This window comes from Pithys albifrons, chromosome 20, assembly GCF_047495875.1.
Source record: "Pithys albifrons albifrons isolate INPA30051 chromosome 20, PitAlb_v1, whole genome shotgun sequence".
NCBI lineage: Eukaryota > Metazoa > Chordata > Aves > Passeriformes > Thamnophilidae > Pithys > Pithys albifrons.
Window position 1 is genome coordinate 8,023,206 of NC_092477.1, and position 17,513 is coordinate 8,040,718.

Sequence of the window (17,513 nt, forward strand, 5' to 3'; positions counted from 1 at the left end):
CACAACTCTCTTCCCCAAGGCTGAAAGAGGGGATTGTTTCAGGAGTGACTTAGCACTTCCCCAGCCTCTCAAGTTGTTTTGACAAACTGCTGGAAAAACTATATATGGAAGCACCTAAGGAGAACTAGGGCATAGGGAAGAGGGTCCATCTCCTCATGGAGAGCAGGGCAGTGTAAAAAGCTGTTCCACTTCACGTTGCCTTCAAACCCAAGCTTCTGAGGAGTGAGGGAGAGGAAGAAGAGCTCTTGTAAGACACTGTAATAAACTCTCCTCTGTTCTCTGTGAGTTGTTTGTAATCTGCATCTTCTGCCTACTTTTGCTGTACCTTTTCAGAAATCTTTGCAATACTTGATACAGTAGAAATTCCTTAGTGATTCCATGGATTTTCTTAACTAAATGGTGCTGTGCAGGAAAAAGATTTGAGCTCTGCCTTATTATCCTACACTTGTACGAAGTCTCCTGCCACTAGTTTTCTGAAATGGAATATTTTCTTTGGAATATGTGGCTTTGCAAGCAGATGCTTTCTATTCCTCCCCTGTACTCAAGGGGGCTGGATGGAGATACAATAAAAGGAAGGTGACAGAATGCTGTGGTTCACTGTTCTTGCTGTCCCCACACAAACATCATCCCAGTGAGGGCAGTTATGTAACTTCTGCAGTGTCTAAGGAGATTTAAGTCTTTTTTTGTAGCACTTATCTGTTTATTGTGTTTCAGTTTATTCAACGAATGTTTCTGAACTTTACATGACACGGATCCCATTACCCAAACAGGAATTAACACAGCTAACCAGCAAAGCATGCAACACTACCAGGCTGTGTCAAAAATTGCACTCAGACCCCAAGAGTTATCTGAATATTTTCATTCCGTGAATTCCTTAATGATTTGTTTCTAATCAGTAGCTTTTCTGGACCTAAGTTGCCCTTAAGACAATGGACATCTCTTGATAATAAAATGATCAGAAACAAGTAGAACAGTATTAAGTCAACACTGAAAAAATCAAGAAGGTATGATCCAGAAGAACATCACATTTTAGAACTTTAGAACAATAAGAAAAGACCTTTTTAAAGGAGAAGCTTTGTAATAATTTTAGTGTCCTTTCAAGCACTTGAAAAATCAGCTTGATTCATCTGAATTTCAGCTCTGTGTATCAGTAAGAATGCATTAAGTGGGTTATGAATCTTGTATCTCTTTCAGTGGGACAGTCTGCTCCTTGCAGCTGTGGGATATCCAGATTTAGATCCAGGATGGATCAATCCCATCTTCTGAGGTACAGTCACTGCAGCACATGCTTGTGCTTAATCTTTAATAGGCACTTTCCTCTGAGAGCCTTCCCCCTTTGAGACAGAAGTGGAAAAGGGCCAGTCTCAAATACTTCAGTGGCACTGCTTGTGCTTGAAGGCATTGCAGACAGGGAAAAACACCTCATCCCCTGGCAACAGAGGCTGATTCAGTATGGGGGCAGGACTGCTTTGGCAAAAGGAGTATTTCTTCCATGTAAAAGGCTCCATAAACCCAGATGTAATTCCAGTAAGGTTTGATCTTTTTCTGTATTTACAATTTGATAATACTGAATATCCTCTTGCAGTTTTCAGTCTAATTGATGCAGAGGAGTCAACAGAGCAGGTGTGTGTGCTTGCAGGTTTGTAGTGCTGTAGTTTGTATTTTTAGGCTGTCTCGCTCCATTCAGGATCCTTCTAAAAGATCAACTAATTCCATGTAGATGATGTAAAAGTGACAGTTCATACAATCACTGGCTGTGCAGGTGAGTTTCAGTTAAGTTTTCTTTAAGGTTTTTTTAGATATGATAGAAGCTTTGAAATAACATCCTTTCAGGGAAAAAAAATACCAAAGCAGTGGCTTGTGTCTTTCAAGAAGCAAATTAGAATGGTTGTTTTTTTTTTTTACTTTAAACAGCTTTAGTGCAAATTTCTTCATTTTTGTTCAGTAAGGCACTTTGATCATGTCCCTTGCAATTATTTCTCTGTTAAAAAAACAGGCCATCACACTCCTACTGCTTCTTGTCTGTGGTGATGATGTCCCAGCAGACTCATCTTGAAGGGTGTGCAATTTAAATAGAGGATTCCTGTTGCAGACCTAGCACTAAGAATTCCTTATTACCACACAGTTTCACTAAATGAAAGTGTAGTCAGGAGCTTGGATTCTGGCAGATTGGTTGGAAGTAGTTCCTATGCTACCACTGTATGTTAATGTTTATAGATCATCTTTTACTGTCTCAAGTTTGTCAACTGAACATGAAAACAGTATCATGAGATCATTCTCTCACAAAATAAAGCTGGCACAAATTGGAGTAACATTTCAGTAAGAAAGAACTCCCAAGTGTGGCAGGAAATGCGCTGATACTACAGGAACAGTGGCTGCTACAGGGCACAAACATCTACAGTGCCCACATGTTCCCAGCTTTCTTCTTGCTTTTCAGGATTTTTCTGCCTTCTTAAAGCAGAGTGATGTGAAAGGGTGACTCTGCAGCTGGTTTTCCTTTGGCCTTTAACAGATTCTACTAACTGTGTGTGCTGGAAATGGAAGTATGTTTGGAGTTCCTGATTGGAAACACCCTTATTTGTCCACGGCTCAGGCATAACATTGGGCACTAAAAGGTTGTTTCTGAAAGCAAGGTCTAAACATGTGAGTGCTGAAGGAGATGAGGAGGTGGCCTTCTGCCTGGTAAGCAGAGTCAGCATCTTTTTCTTTTCCTCAAGTTCCAAAGAAAAGTACAATGAAATGTACAAAGTTTAGCAAGTGTCCTGCTGAATGCATAGACAAGCCCTTCTCATCTCTGCAGATGTGAGGGTACATAGAGCCAAAGCTGGTAAAACTGATGTGAGAGGAGTTTTGTATGAGCTTTGTGGGGAAAAAAAACGTTTAGGCTGAGCTGGAAGATGAATGGGAGAACCACAGCAGCAAGGTTAACAAAAAGCCCAGAGCAACAACAACAAAACCAACAAAAAATAGCCATAGTTTGTAGCGAGTCATGTTCTGTTTTTAGTAAGGTCAGTGCAACAGAAGGGAGATCCCAACGTCCTAAAACAAGGGGGAACGGGTTGGAGTGCCTGGGATAAGTAGTGCTGTGCACTCCAACGAGGCTGGATCAGCTCTGGCTTGGCTTCCTTCTCCCCTTGCTGAAGTTCAATGGTGAAGTTTTGCTGGAGCCAGAGAAGAACCTTCAGTCAAGTTTGAAAGATGCTTTTCAGAAGACTTAACAGTAGTTGCATTACACAATAAACATTCCCTGCTCTTCCTGAAGAACTGCCCTCCTCACCAAATGGATTTAGATGCTGGTAAGGACTTTGCTTTCTGTATTCCTTTATAGTAAGTTTTGTAAAAATTGTATTTGAGTTATCTTTGAGGACAGGAAGGTGCACTTTGCATTGATGAGAGAGGACTAGTCAGTTCTACTTGGGCTTGAGAATGTTTCCTGTCACTACAGAGTGGTATCTGTGGGTGTCTATTGTGTACCCTCTTGCTGAAAGCAAATGGTAGAAGCCTTCCTAGGTTACAGGGGCAGCTGTTCTCAATTACTGTCTGAGGAATTGGGACCTTCAATGCATGAGGCATAGCCCCTTTAACTGGGGTGGGTTTGCATCATGTTTGCCTCTTACAGTTTGGATTTGGGAGCAGCCTGGAGCAAGATCCTCATGTCTAGCAGTGCCTTCTCCAGATAATGTGCCATGCGGGCGGCGTTCGTGTCGGCACAGCTGTTGAAGGCTGAAATGGCAAAGTTGATGTGTTCCTCCATTGGGTTGTAGCAGACTCCATAGCCATCTGGAACCACGGGACCAAAACACATCACACAATCTGTCTTTGCTGGGACCTGTGGAGACAATGTGATTAAAACCTTCTGACCAGTTACAGAGAAATGAAACCAGCAAATGCAAACAGTTCTGTGGACAGAAGGAACTCTGATCTCATCAAACTGTTCCAGAAGGGGTGCTCTGATCAGCCCCACCTCCCACCACACCCCTACTGGATCCTTCCATTTGTCAGCAGTGTGTCTTCCTCTGCTTTTGCAAAGGAATGCTTCCCCCCAGGATCAGCTTGTAGTGTAAGTCATGAGTAGAACTGTATCAGTAAGAATCAGAGCACAGCAGATAACACAGAGCTGTCCTGGCAGCTGCCTCCATTGATCTCACTTGCATTTAGACACCAAACACTTTTGGTGATCCTGGCTGTGGTTATGTTAGTTTTTATCAGGCTGTGAGGACTGTAAGGTCCAATCTGCACCTTTATGGGACTGGCAGCTGGCTTAAAACATTCTGACCCCACATGATGATACCTTTCTGACAGGAACAAAAGAGAAATGTGGAGAAGCAAAGCATGAAAAGAAGCAGAGAAGGCACTTCTGTCTTACCTGGCTGGTTGAGAGATTGAAGTGCATCGCCACAGCATAGGCTGTGTCCATGAACAGCTCAGGAATGCTCACGAGATCCTCAATAGCCTGCAGCTTCAGGCCGAGGAGGTGCCGGTCTATGGCATTGCCCCGTATGGCCTGGGAGGAAAGAAGGAAGGGCAGATGAAGGCCAGTCCAGCAGGCCAGTGAGCAAAACTCTCCATTTCTTTGGCTCAAAGAAAAGAACCCTTGTTAAAATCTCTGTATGTTGGAAGTTAGAAGGAAACTAGATCTTGTTTTTAAGATCAGTAGTCAAGTCTTGATTTTAAGGAGTGTGAAATTAAACACACCAATGGAAACCACCTTAACAGTTCCTGCCCATGAATTCTCTCTGGTTTAAGGGGTCCTCATGCAGCTTTGGCATTTATCTGCAACAATGAGGGTAAGACCTGAAGCTGTTGTAATATTTGATTGTCTCCTTTAGGTCAGTCATAAGGGACTCTTAACCCAGCAGCCAGAGAGAAAGGATTCAGTCCTTGGCCTTGGAGCACTGTCAGACCAGTCAGACCTTTGCAACACTAAAAGCCATATTGCTGTCAGGAGCAAAAGCTCTGAAGGTCCTTTCTTTCCCCAGAACCCTCATATTCTGGGTAAATCCCCAAGTGTGGCTGCACAGAGGACACTCACCATATCTGTGTATTCCCTGTGGGCTTGTGTGGCTTTCCTCAGCAGGTCTGCCTTCTCCTGGTCCTGAGAACACAGACACCTGTCTTTAGTTTTTCTGCAGAATGCAAAACCTCATTTTGGCTGTCCTTCTGGGATGGAGGGCATTTCTGCCTTGTATGGCTGCATGAGACTAATTTTTACATGTACTAGATTTCACTTTTACATTATTTTGGTTTGGCCGTGTTAGTTCATTCTGAATGGAGTTGATCCATCAGCAGCAGAACTTGGTTTGAGCAGCCAAACAGACTTTTAGAAGGGACTTAGTGAGGGGATTAGAAACATCAATGTCTTGTTTCCCAGGCTTTCAGTACATGTAGAAGAAAAGCCAAATGGAACCCATGGTGTGTAAATACATATTTCAAGCTACGTTTTAGATCAGTTTTGTAACAGGTGCAGTTCTGCTTAGCTGACACCAGCTGACACAGGAGTAGCCAAATAAGCAGCTGTTATTTTTAGGAGTGGAGTTCTCTCGCTCCACGTTCCTCACCAATTCGTCAGGGCTGTCCATGGATTGCACAAAATTCAGGGAGTCCACGGAGGTGGAGCGGATGGTGTCGGTGCGGCCCAGGCGGAACATCCGCAGTGACGCGCTCTCGTACGTGGCGCAGGCGTGGCCGTACATCCTGGGACATGGAGGGCAGAGGCACAGCAGTGAGTCTGCCCTGGCAGAAAGGCCTCACAGAGGCTTAGAATCATAGAATCCCAGAATTGATTGGCTTGGAAAAGACCTCTGAGATCATCAAGTCCAACCCTTGGTCCAACTCCAGTCCCTTTACCAGATCATGGCACTCAGTGCCACGGCCAATCTCAGGTTAAAAAGCTCCAGGGATGGGGAATCCACCCCCTCTCTGGGCAGCCCATTCCAAACCCTGATTACTCTCTCTGGAAAGAATTTTTTTCTGATCTCCAACTTAAATTTCCCCTGGCAGAGCTTGAGCCCATCGTGCCCCCTTGTCCTATTGCAGAGTGCCTGGGAGAAGAGAACAACCCCCACCTGGCCAGAACTTCCCTTCAGGTAGTTTTACAGTGCTGACTGAGGTCACCTCTGAGCCTCCTCTTCTCCAGGCTAAACACCCCCAGCTCCCTCAGCCTCTCCCCACAGCACTTGTGCTCCAGTCCCTTCTCCAGCCTCGTTGCTCTTCTCTGGCCCCACTCCAGCCCCTCAATATCTTTGCTGAACTGAGGGGCCCAGAACTGAACACAATACTCAAGGTGTGGCCTCACCAATGCAGAGTACAGGGGAAGGCTTGTCTGTGCCACCTCTGTCAAGCTCCTGTGTTTGAGAAGTTACCCACTGGTGGTCTTACCTGTAGTATGCCAGCTGCAGGGCCAGCTGGATGAAAGCATCAGGGCTTATCTTCTCTGACTTGGGGAAGCCTTTCCCAAAGTGATGAAAGACCATGACTTTGATATCCAGGTCTTCAACCATTCTGCAAGGAAAGAAAGAGAAGTGTTCCTTTGCCTGTTGTTCATTCTTGTAACACAGAGGAATGGATTTGCTTTCACAAGGCTCAGAGGGATCTGAGCCAGGCCATGTGGATCCGACCTATGCAGGGACAGAGAGCTCCACCACACACACATTTCTTTGGGCAGCACCACAGAGGTTAAGATTTTTTTGGCCACTGCTGAAAATCTTCAGCAGCTCAGACAGGCTTGTGTGTGTTTATGATCCAGTATTTCTAGTTGGATCCAGTGAGGTCTTGCTCTTTCTCAGCAAATGGGATGAATCAGGAATTACCCCTTTCCAGCACCTTTGATTTTATTCCTAGCAGGTGGCTTTAGTACTTTTCAGCTCAATTCAATGCTGGTGACCCCAGAAGTCACTGGCAACACTCCCTGGCTGCAGAGGGGAAACCCTGATTGAAACCACTGACATACTCCAAAGGGGGACATGAATTACCCCCTCAGTCACCCACCAACCTCTCCCCTGCTTCATACTCACATGTTGAGGTTTTGCTTTGCATTCTCTATGTCATTCTTGATTTCTGGAGTGATGTTAAACCGCAGCTTTTTGGGCATTGGCAGAGGAACTGTGGGCGATGTTGTCCCCTCGGGTTTCTTCCTGCACAGAGAAATGGTTCTGTTTGACCAGACTTTTCACATGAGGCTTGAACACCAGAGCCTGGATAGAAATGCACAGATCTTCCCTAACACCTTGTGGCACTGGTTACAGTCTGAAAAATTCCTCACAGTGCCAATAAGTTGTTTTAGGAAGGGTGTGAATGAAGTGTCTCCTGTGCCTTCTGCCCAAAAGAAAACACAAACACCTCTCCCTGGCTGAAGCTGGTGCAATTCCCCAAGAGTGGCAGCAGTACTATCAGAGTAGCTTTGGCCATTCAGTTTTCCTCATGGATACAAGAACTGCAACACCTAATTAGCATCCCACTACCCTTCCTCCAGAACATATTCCTGGCAGTGAGCTGTGAAGAGGCTTGTTCCTGGGGAGCAGGTGGTTTAGAACCTGTCTCCAGCACTGAGGAAAGGCAGAGGAGGCAGGACTCACGTGAACTCCACGACATGATCCAGAAGAGCAACGATGGGTGGACCTTCAGAGGGAGCATGTTCATACACAAGACCACAGGAGCCATCCTCAGCAATGATGAACTGGGAGAGAAGCAGAAGAGGATTGTGAAGACAGATATGCAGTGTGTGAGGCAGGAGCTACCCAGAGAGATCTCAGTGTCTCCCTGTGTGTATCAGATCCTGTCCTTGTACACGGAAAGGTAACACAAAGGTCTCATTAAGCAGAACAGCAGTGGAAGCCTTTCAACAGGTGCAGAAGATCTGAGAGCAGTTACAGTTCTGCAAAATTCCTTGGATAAGGGTGTGCCTGACAGATACATTGGTGTGCTGAGTGCCTTGGCCATTCAGAGAGGTTCAGTGGTTCTGATTTACTTTGATGCACACATAATACAGGAATGACATTACTACGTGCTGGCTTATCCTTTTCAATTAGCTGGAACGTCTAAATTTATTCCTATCAGTGAAGAGTCCTAAATAGGAACAAAACAGCTGAAAACATGAAGAGTTCAGCAGGTACAGAATAATCTTCTAAAACACCATTGCTACAATCCACAAGCCAGGATATATACCAAGTACTGAAGGAAAAGCTCCAACGGCAGCTGCTGTTGAAGGCTCTTGACGAGACTGAATGGAGAAGAGATCAGAGGGATGCTGTGGGATAGCAGCTTATGTTTGAAGAAACAAAACAAAACGCCATTGGGCAGCTCCTGGCGGAACCAGGAGAAGTGACAAGCCTGGAGGAGACCCGAGGAACAGACCTCCCATCGTCTGGGCTGCCTCTGAGCAGACAAGGCATTGTTCACCACAGGCAGAAAATTGATTTATAAGGAACACAAAGACCTGCTGCACTGAATAAGCGTGGGCAGAGGCAGAAAAAGAAACAAATCCCTGAGGCAGCAGAGTGCTGGTGACTGCAAGAGGAACCACAGCATCTCACCATCACCCACCACACCTCCCTTATTTTTCCACCCTCTTCACAGCAGGAAAACTTGCCTGCACAAGGGATTTCTTGGACCTTTGCAGTCTCAGGAGAAAAGATCTCCAGACCTGCAGCAGCACCTCTGGAGCAGCAGCACTTACCTGCAGGGTCTTGTCGAACCAGCGGTTGCCGCTGTTCCAGCGGCTGCCACCACCGTGCAGCATCTGCGCGGCCACGCGGCTGTTGTAGACGTCCTCAGACACTCTGGGCATGGGGGCATCGAGGCACACCGTGCAGATGCTCTTCTCAATGGCACGCACAGACTCCTTGTTGGTCTTGTCTGGCACAGAAATGAACCACCAGTAAGGAAAGGGAGTTGAAAACCTTGTTGAAAGGGCAGGTTTGGAGGACACAGTGCTGGAGTCCAGTGGGGGTGTACGCAGCTATTACAAGTGTGAACGTGCTGCATTCACCCTCCTTTTTTCACATTTCTTACACGTGCAAGGCAACAAACTGGGATTTCAGGTCTGACAAACCAAGCTCTAGACTTTGAATGTGTACCTTCCAAACCAAAAACACCAATGCCTTGCATTGATTGCTCTTTGAGTGGAAGGCTCATGTTACCCACTCCTAAACAAGCTTCCAAAGAACTGAGCAGAGCACAGTGGTGGTGTTGGGAGTTCAAGGACCTGCAGTGTTTATTAGCCCTTGTGTGTTAGGGGCTCTACAGACCTTTCAGGAGGTTGTTGTAGGCTTTTGCCCAGCTGTTTCGGTGGTCGGTGGTGAGGATCCCAATAGGTTCTTTGTTTGTTTGAAGCGAGGTGTTCCATATCTTCTCCAGCTGCATGAAGAGCTGGTTGGCAGTCAGGGCAGATCCATCACTGTTGTAAACATCCAGCTCAAAGAACTGAAGGTGAGAAGAGTGGACAAGGACAGAGAGAGAATGAAAGAAGTTTGTTATTGTCCAGCCCCAGAAACAGCCACTCTGACAAGGTAAGACCTGACCTAAGAACTCAGCTTTAAGCAGATCTGTAAGGATACTCAGAATGGAGAGACCCAAGTCCAGCTTCCCTTGCAGGGCATAAATACAGTACTGGTTTTAAGAAGCTTACAAATCATGGTAAGAAGGGTCAAAACACATGAGGAATTTCTGTTTCTGAGTCCAATGTGTGCTGGGAGAGTTTGTTATTCAATTTCCACTTGCACTTTCCAATTCCAGACGTGATCTCTGGGCTTTGAGAGACAGGAATTATGGGGACAAGAAACAGAGGAAGAGAGCATTTTTCTCCCTCCTAGTCTGCTGCTCACACATGGTAATTCCAGCTTTTGGCCTTGCTGGCCAAAGGGGATAAAGGGAGCAGGAACGACTCCCTCGTGAGGCAAACCTTGTGGGCAGAGATGTTCAGTTGTTCCTTTTCTTCTGGATCCCAACTAGCTGAAAGGAACATCTGGAAAGCTCAGGAGCTGCCATACCTGGAAGTTGTGCACCACTGTGATGTGTCTGGACTGCTTTTTGCCTTTGGCATAGTTGACAATGGAGTCCCGCTTGGGCCCGGGAATGCGGCAGGAGGAGAGGATCTGGTAGTACTGGTTCATGCAGAGGGGCTTCCCTCCCATGTACTCCACGGGAAGGGTCTCACTGCAGACACAGCAAGGGAAGGAGGGAGAGAAAACAGATCAGTGTGAGCAGGTCTGTGCTCCCCATGCAGGGCGCAGGCTCAGCTCTGCAGCTGCTGTCACACATTCCAGCAAGACATAAAGGTGCTGGTGGGATAAAAAAGGGGATGTCCTTCCCCATTCCTACCAGCTTTCTTAACAGGGGCTACAAAAATGTCTGTTTGCTGGACTTCCTTTTGGGAAGGGAAAAAGGACTCTCTGTGGCACCACAGAAATCTCTGGACCTGTTCTGGGGAGTGATGAGTGTCTGATGTGCTGATTTACTCATGAACTAGGCTGGGGCTCAATCACTCACTTTAGCAGTCCTATTCTAACTACCTCCTTTTTCACAGCTAGCCCTGAGCCTTGTCTCACTGTTGGTGCTGGGGAACATACATTTGGAGCTTAAATAATGCATGTTCGGCAGAGATTTCTCAGTGACTAAAAGAAAAAGGGTAAGGGAGGCACAAATTTCTCTAGAGCTCATCCTGTCTAGCTGGGAGCTGAGAAACACCAGGAACCCAAAATAAGAGAAACAAATTCCTGCTGCCTGAGCTGTAGCTTGTCCTGTGAGCAGACAGAAGCACAAAGCACCACAGGACTGTCACTTGGGCTTGCTCCCTCCAGGCACATCTGTGTGCCAATGAAAGCATTAAGGCAAACAAAGAATATGAAGAAAGAAAAGTAAGTTTGCTTTTTTCCACAGTGGCAGTAAGCAGTGCCAGGGATTACAGTATCTCTTTTCAAATATGTGCTGTCTTCTCTGCCTTTCTGTTTGGAAATGAGATTTATGGACAAGGCTCAGCCTCTCTGTGACAGTAAGGAATGTGTGAGCAGTCAGGAGGATCAATAACTCACTTGTCAATCATGGACTTGAAATCCAGGATGCCTTCGATCAGCTTGGCAGCAAACCTGGAAAAATATCAAATGTAACAAGCTGAGATTCAAGCACAGACCACGTGGGGCTGAGGGACAAGCTCTCTGCTCCTTACAAAGCTCAGCCTTTCTGCCAAGCCCCCGTTGTGCCCATCTCTGGTTCACTGGTAGAGCCACTCTGGGCTATGATTTGAGATTCCTGGGTATTCCCACCATGTGGCACTTTATCTATTTATGTGTCTTACTGTATAACCAAGGAACTCTGGGCAACTTTCTAGAAAGCAGGGTTCAGTCCAGGTGCATGAATGACCCTCTAACAGCAACATGTCACTGATGTGTGAGGACTTTATCCCATTTGAGTTCTGAGTCTCAGCATTAAAACAGCACCAAAAGAAGGGGATTTCTGCCCTTTCTTGGCCAGGGGCCACGTTGGAGTTTCAAGCCAAGACACAGCAGTTTCTCCCTGCATCCAAGACTCATCCCTGCTGACTGTGAGTTCCTGCCCAATGAACATCCTGCTGCTCACGCAACTCTGAAGAACTTTCCTGGCACTAAGGGCTCTGAAACAAAAGCAGAGGTGCTGCATGTGGGTCACATAAACACTGCCAGTGCCAGCAGGTTGTGACAAGTCACTTCAAACTGCTTAGCTGGGAGTGACAGATTGGATTTCTATGACATGGCAGCTCCCACCCATCCATGAGGGAAAGGAGGCAGGAGGTCACTGGGACAAGAGGCTGTGGGCAGGGATTTGGCATTGGCAGGCTGTGTCCTCTAGGTTGGTTCCGCCCACCTATCCCTAGGAAAAATCAAAGGACACAACTCCAAGAACCTAAGGGTTCTTGGGACATCCTGCAAAGGAGTTTTCAATGAAAATTTCTCAGCTTTATTGTAAAACCTGAGGGAAACGCCAATGAGAGAGCCTATATTCCTTTCCAGAAAGTGAACGGCCTGGGAGCAGAGTTTGGGCTCTAGGAGGAGACAGAGGAGAGGCTGGATGACTTTTTCAACCAGCAGTGTTGCCAGATTAAGGAGCGGAGAACCACCACTTTCTAAATTCACCTTCTGGTTTCTGAAGCTTTAGTCTCAGCCTCACTGTCAAACTCTTCTGTGCAGCCACAAACTACCCAAACACACATTTAGACTGTAGTTTTACAGGGGAGACCAGATTCTTAGGCAGCTTCTCAATTCCACTTGCTGGGGCACTGGCATTTCTCCAGGTCTTACCTGCTGTTTGGACAACTTAAGAGGGAATAATATCACAGAGCTTTCAAAGATGTTTGTCTACTCTTACTGTCGTAAGGTTTATCCTCTGCTCAGGTGTATCACAGGAGTGGGAGGGGGGATTTGTTCCTCACTGATCCCCTGACTGGTACTGTTGATCTGCCAGGGCTGACTGGTAACTGTGGCAAAGGTATCTGTGTAAAGGTCAGTGCTAAAGTTATTTATGCAGGTGGATTCAACACACTCACAGTGGTGGTTAAAAATTAAAGGAAGCCCACGAGGAAGAGAGGGTCTGATTGCAAGGAAAAGCTTGGAGTGGAGACACTGGTCACTGTGAAGTTTCCCAAATCATAAAGCACAAGTGAAATGACACAACAGGGGACAGTTCCTGCAGGAACAGACTGAAGGACAGTCCCTGCCAGGCTCTCCCATCCCTATAAACCAGCAAACTCCAGAGGCATTCCTGGATGATCTCCCTTACATGCCTGGGCTACTTTTTATGGCTTCTTTAAATGCACACACAATCTTACTGGCTCAGGTACATTCTCACAATGCCTCCAGCCAGTGACTTGACCATCTTGCAATGAAGATCTGTGCTAGAGCAAAGACCTAAACATAGGTGTTTAGTCCCTGTTTAGTACCTGAACCACTGGACTCTTCAGTTTACTCCCCTAATTAAATATTTAGTGTGGTATAACCAGGAGTTTCCTTACAGCCTGGCAGCCTTGCCCTTAGAGCCCTCTTGCACAGCACAGGCAGCTCAGACTTGGGGACCACATGACAATTACTCTTTCCCAATCAGCCTCAACGCCCTCATCTTTGTCCAGCACAGAAACCTCATCCCATCTGTAACCTGAGGGAAGGCAGAGAAGGACTTTACCTGAGTTGACCTTGTCGATCCCGAAAATCCTGCTTAGGTAAAACCACACCTGGGCTGGAGTGGACCACAACAGGCAGGCGATATTCCAGGTAAGCTGTCTTGAGCCACCAGTCCGAGAGCTGGGATGGAGAAAGGCAACATGCAGAGAGCTGCTGCTGTCTGACCTGAGCCTGGCTCACAGGGCTCAGCATCCTGACCCCAGTTCTGCCCCCAGCTCTTTTACAAACAAACTGGAGTTTCTCCTTTGCAGATGAAGAGGAAAAGGGTATTTAAGCAAGGCAGGGAGGGTTCTTTGTGCAGGGCATGAGCAGAGGGTTTCCTTCTACCTCTTGGGGCAGCTGTGTGATGCTGACAGAGCCTTCAGCAGCCACAGGCAGGGCCACCAGCTCCCTGTGCTGCCCTAAACCTCTCTGCTGACCCAAGTCCTGGTGAGGAGCTCACACAGCTCAGCAGCAAACCAGTCACAAAGGTGATGCCATTAAAACACAGGTGCCAGCGGATGCAGCCAGGACACAGGAGAGGTGCCCATCAGCCCTCCACCCTCCCTCCCCAGAGCCAGGGCAGTCCCAACCTACCCAGTTCTCTGTTTTCTTGGCTCTTCTCTCCAGACCTTTCTGCAGCCTCTCCCCGACGCCTCCCGGCTTGCGGAACTCGGCCACGAGCTCCTTTGTGTGGCTCAGCTCCTCCTGGCTCACGATGGGCTGCAGGGCCAGCAGGTACCGGTCCAGCGTCTGCTGGAGCGGCGGCACCGGCAGGTGGGGCAGCACTTCCTGGTGCAGCTGGAATCTGCCGGGGATCTTCCCTAGAGCCGTCGGCTTCAGCAGGCCACAGGGCCTGGCCTGCAAAGCACAGAGCACATGTCGAGACAAAACTTCCCCCCCGGGGTGTGCACAAGGCAGCAAATAACCTGCATCTGGGAGGCTCTGGGTGTCCCAGCCTGAGGGCAGAGCACAGCTGTGTGCTGGGCATCCAGGAAGGCTGCAAAGGAGAAACTCCATCTCCCAAGACATCAATTCTCAGCTCCTCAGAGAAAAGGCTGTTGGGATAATCTCCCACTCTGTGCACCTTCCAGCTGAGAGGCTTTGTGTGTTTGACAAAGTCAAACCCTTCCATCCCATGGTAAGTGGGAAGAAAGTTGTGAAAGAAATAATCATCTTAGGTACTGTCAGAAACTTTCATAATTTCTTACAACAGCATAAGGCTAAAAAGCTAAACAAAACCCTTGTGCCAAAACAAACCACCCTTTTGGCTCTGAGGAGGCAGAATTTAGCTAACTTTGGGGAAGGATTAAAATGCCTCTTCTCTGACTGTTCAGGAAATTGTGTGTGATGCCAACAGGCTCCTGGGGTTCAAGCAGGCTGTGTGGGAGCAAAAGCCTCAGAAAGCACCAACCCCTTCCCTGGGCACAGAAATAAAATGGAGCAAACCCAAGTGCTAACCGGGAAATGAACTTGCCAGTTTTCCCCCAAAGGAATAACAACATCCTCTTGATGAACATCCTTCAGCTTGAAGGTGTTTAAATTGTACACTAAAGGTTTCCAGTTCCCTCTGCGCCTCCCTCTCCATTGGATCTACTGAGTCAGACACTCCTGCAGGACTCTGGACTTTGCATTGTCAGTGTACTAAGGATGCAAAGCCAGAGAGAACAGTCCCTTTGATTTCCAAAGCAATGAGAAAATAGCTGTCCCCACATCTCCTCCCAGCAGTTAAGCACAGAGAAGAAGAAAGAAGGATCTAAATCTGCAATGTGACAAAGTCCCCAGGGAAGATGCTCTGTGCTCTCTGTAGAACCTGGCAAGAGCTGTGAGAGAGAGGTCTGGAGAAAGAAAGAAAGAAAAAACAAGAGAAGGAGGAATTACTCAGGCATGAAAGAAGAGGGGGGCTGAGAAGAAAAGAAGAGTGTTAATCATGGAAGTGTGGGCATACTGTACCTTCTCTGCTTGCTCCTGCTTCCTATCCATGGCTGGGAGGACAGAAAAGACCGTAAACCTTGGCCTGTCTGGGTCTCCTCTTCCACCTGACAGTGTGCTGCCCCTGCAGGGCGTCACCTTATTAGCCAAGTGCCACATGACTGCTCCGATCAGAGGGCTCAGGGCTGACACAGCCCCGGGAGGGGATGGGAATAATCAAAGCAGGGTTGTGACAACAGCCCTGAAGGTGCCTCTCTGGGCAGCCCTGACTGTCAGTGCTGATCAATAACTGTGGGCAGAGTCTCTCTGATCAACAGCTCTGGGTTCCAGCCACAGCACAAGTGACAGCACTGGAGATGTTCCCTCAGCCTTTGCCTGGACAGTGAAACTACTTGTGAGAGATGCCTGGACAATGGGCAGGAGAGACCCCAGTTTATGAAGCAGGTGGCACTGTGGTATTGGAAGGGACAAGCTGCAGGGAGCCCTTTGGTGGGCAGTGGGCAGTTCTTTAGTCAGGCAGAGGTGGCCAGAGGGTGTCAGGGGAGGACAGTGACCCAGCCTCACTGGTGGGGGTGTGGGAATAGCTGGAGATGGGAGCAAGTTCAGTTTGGGGCTCAAAGAATTGTCTTAACTGCTCTCACACCCCTGCATGTGTGGACATTATTGCAGGCTGAGACTTTGGAGAGTTCTGGGTTGTCAACCCTTAAAGAAAGCTCCAAAGAAACCCAAGAAGTATCTCCACAGCAGGGCAACAGAGACTCATTCAGCCACAAGGACTGTCAGCCCCTCCTTGTGTCTGGCTGATGAACTGAGGGGCTGACAAGCACAGTCTGCACAGCTCAGCTATGGCTGCAAACACAAACTTTCAGATTTCCCCCTGGGGTAACAATGAAAATCCCAAACTAAACTAACTGAAGCCACTGGATGTTAAAACATGGAATGCATTTGCACCTTTCCTCTTCTATGTCCTCTGCTTGTTCAGTGTGGAGTTAAACTCTGAGGTGTTTGGTGGGAGGAGGAACAGTGATCAGAGCTGGGCAGAGGAGGCCGCTGGCAGCAAACAGAGCAGCTCCCTCTCCCTACAAGCACCAGGAAAATGAACACCAGCAGAGCAGGGGGTGCAGACATGGCCAGCCCGTGGGCTGGCACCACTCCCCAGACACATCCCAACAGGGCAGATGACCTTTCCCAGAGCCTGCAAAGCTGGTGGGAAAGGAAATCCACCTGCAGCCAGGGGCCTGGGGGACAGGAGGAATCAGACAGCTGTGTCTGATTCTCAGCATGGCCACAGCATTTGAGTGTCAGATGTCAGGGGGTTGTCTTTGTCTTTTATTTTTAAATCAGAAGCTGGAGAGCCCCTCAAGCCCAGAGACAACCAGCCCTGCGTGGCCCCTCAGCAGCTCCGGGAGGGATCCATCCTGCTGCTGTCCTGGTGCTCTGCCTCCTCCTCCTCCTCCCGGGACCGTCAGGGTTTGCAATGAGCGGCTGCCACGCCCGGCCCTCCATGGTCAGAGCCCCCTTCCTGCTCTGCAGCCCCGATCGGACAGCTCAGCACAAGAACTGCGCCGTGGGGCCCATGAATTCAGCACTCGAGCACCTTTTTTAGGAGGAGAGACTGCGGGAGCTGGGCCTGGTTAGCCCGGGGAAGAGAAGGGATGTCACTAATCATTCCCCCCAAGGGGACGGTGCCACTCTCTTCGGCGGTGTCCAGCGACAGGATGAGGAGCAATGGCCATAAACTAAAATAGAGGGGTTTCACCTTAGCATGAGCAAGAACTTCTGTGCCTCGGGGGCGGCAGAGCTCTGGAACAGGTGGCCGGGGAGGGCGTGGAGTCTCCTCTGCGGAGACACCCCAAGCACACCTGGCTGCGCTCCCGGGGCACCTGCTCCGGGCTGGCTGATCTCCAGTGTCCCTTCCACCTCTCCCTATCCTGCCATTCCGCGACCTCCATCCCGTTCAGCTCCTCTGCCGCCAGGCCCGGCACGGAACCGCGGGGCCCGCGGGCACTGCCCGGCCCCGGTACTGCCCGCGCCCGCCGCCTACCCTGCGCAAGGACATTGCCCCACACAGCCCCCGCACAGCCGCCACCGCCCCGCGCCGCCCTTACCGCAGCCCTGGCCACCCAGGCGAACATGGCCCCGCACCCCCGGCCCCGGGCCCGGGCCCGCCGCAAGGACACACCGGCCCCACCGCCCCGCTGCGGGGCGGGGCCGCCCGCGCGCCATCTTGGAGCGGGGCGAAGCCCGCGCTGCCATCTTGGAGAAGGGCAGGGTGATGCTGCGGGAACAGGGAGCGCCGCGGCCCCTCTCTCGGCCGCCTCCTCCCACCGCTGGTGAGGGGGGTCCCCCCGCTCGCCCCACCGCGCCCCCGCTCGACCCCTCGCACAGCTGCTCCCGCTCTGTGCGGGCAGGGAGGGCCGTGCCCCGCTCAAACATGGCGGCGTGGGAGCGACGGTG

At 49.1% G+C, this 17,513-nt stretch overlaps 1 protein-coding gene across 1 annotated transcript; it reads right to left on the reverse strand.

The window, feature by feature from the left end:
- Positions 1 to 678: 678 nt before the first annotated feature.
- On the reverse strand, positions 679 to 17,327 carry CRAT (carnitine O-acetyltransferase). The gene is given in 16 exon segments (XM_071574638.1): positions 679 to 3,829; positions 4,367 to 4,504; positions 5,033 to 5,095; positions 5,559 to 5,694; positions 6,379 to 6,501; positions 7,014 to 7,133; positions 7,575 to 7,675; positions 8,675 to 8,853; positions 9,246 to 9,420; positions 9,987 to 10,152; positions 11,028 to 11,081; positions 13,147 to 13,265; positions 13,722 to 13,985; positions 15,078 to 15,180; positions 17,165 to 17,246; positions 17,249 to 17,327. Coding segments are annotated over 16 exon segments (2,103 nt in total). The 5' UTR covers positions 17,313 to 17,327; the 3' UTR covers positions 679 to 3,613.
- Positions 17,328 to 17,513: the final 186 nt, after the last annotated feature.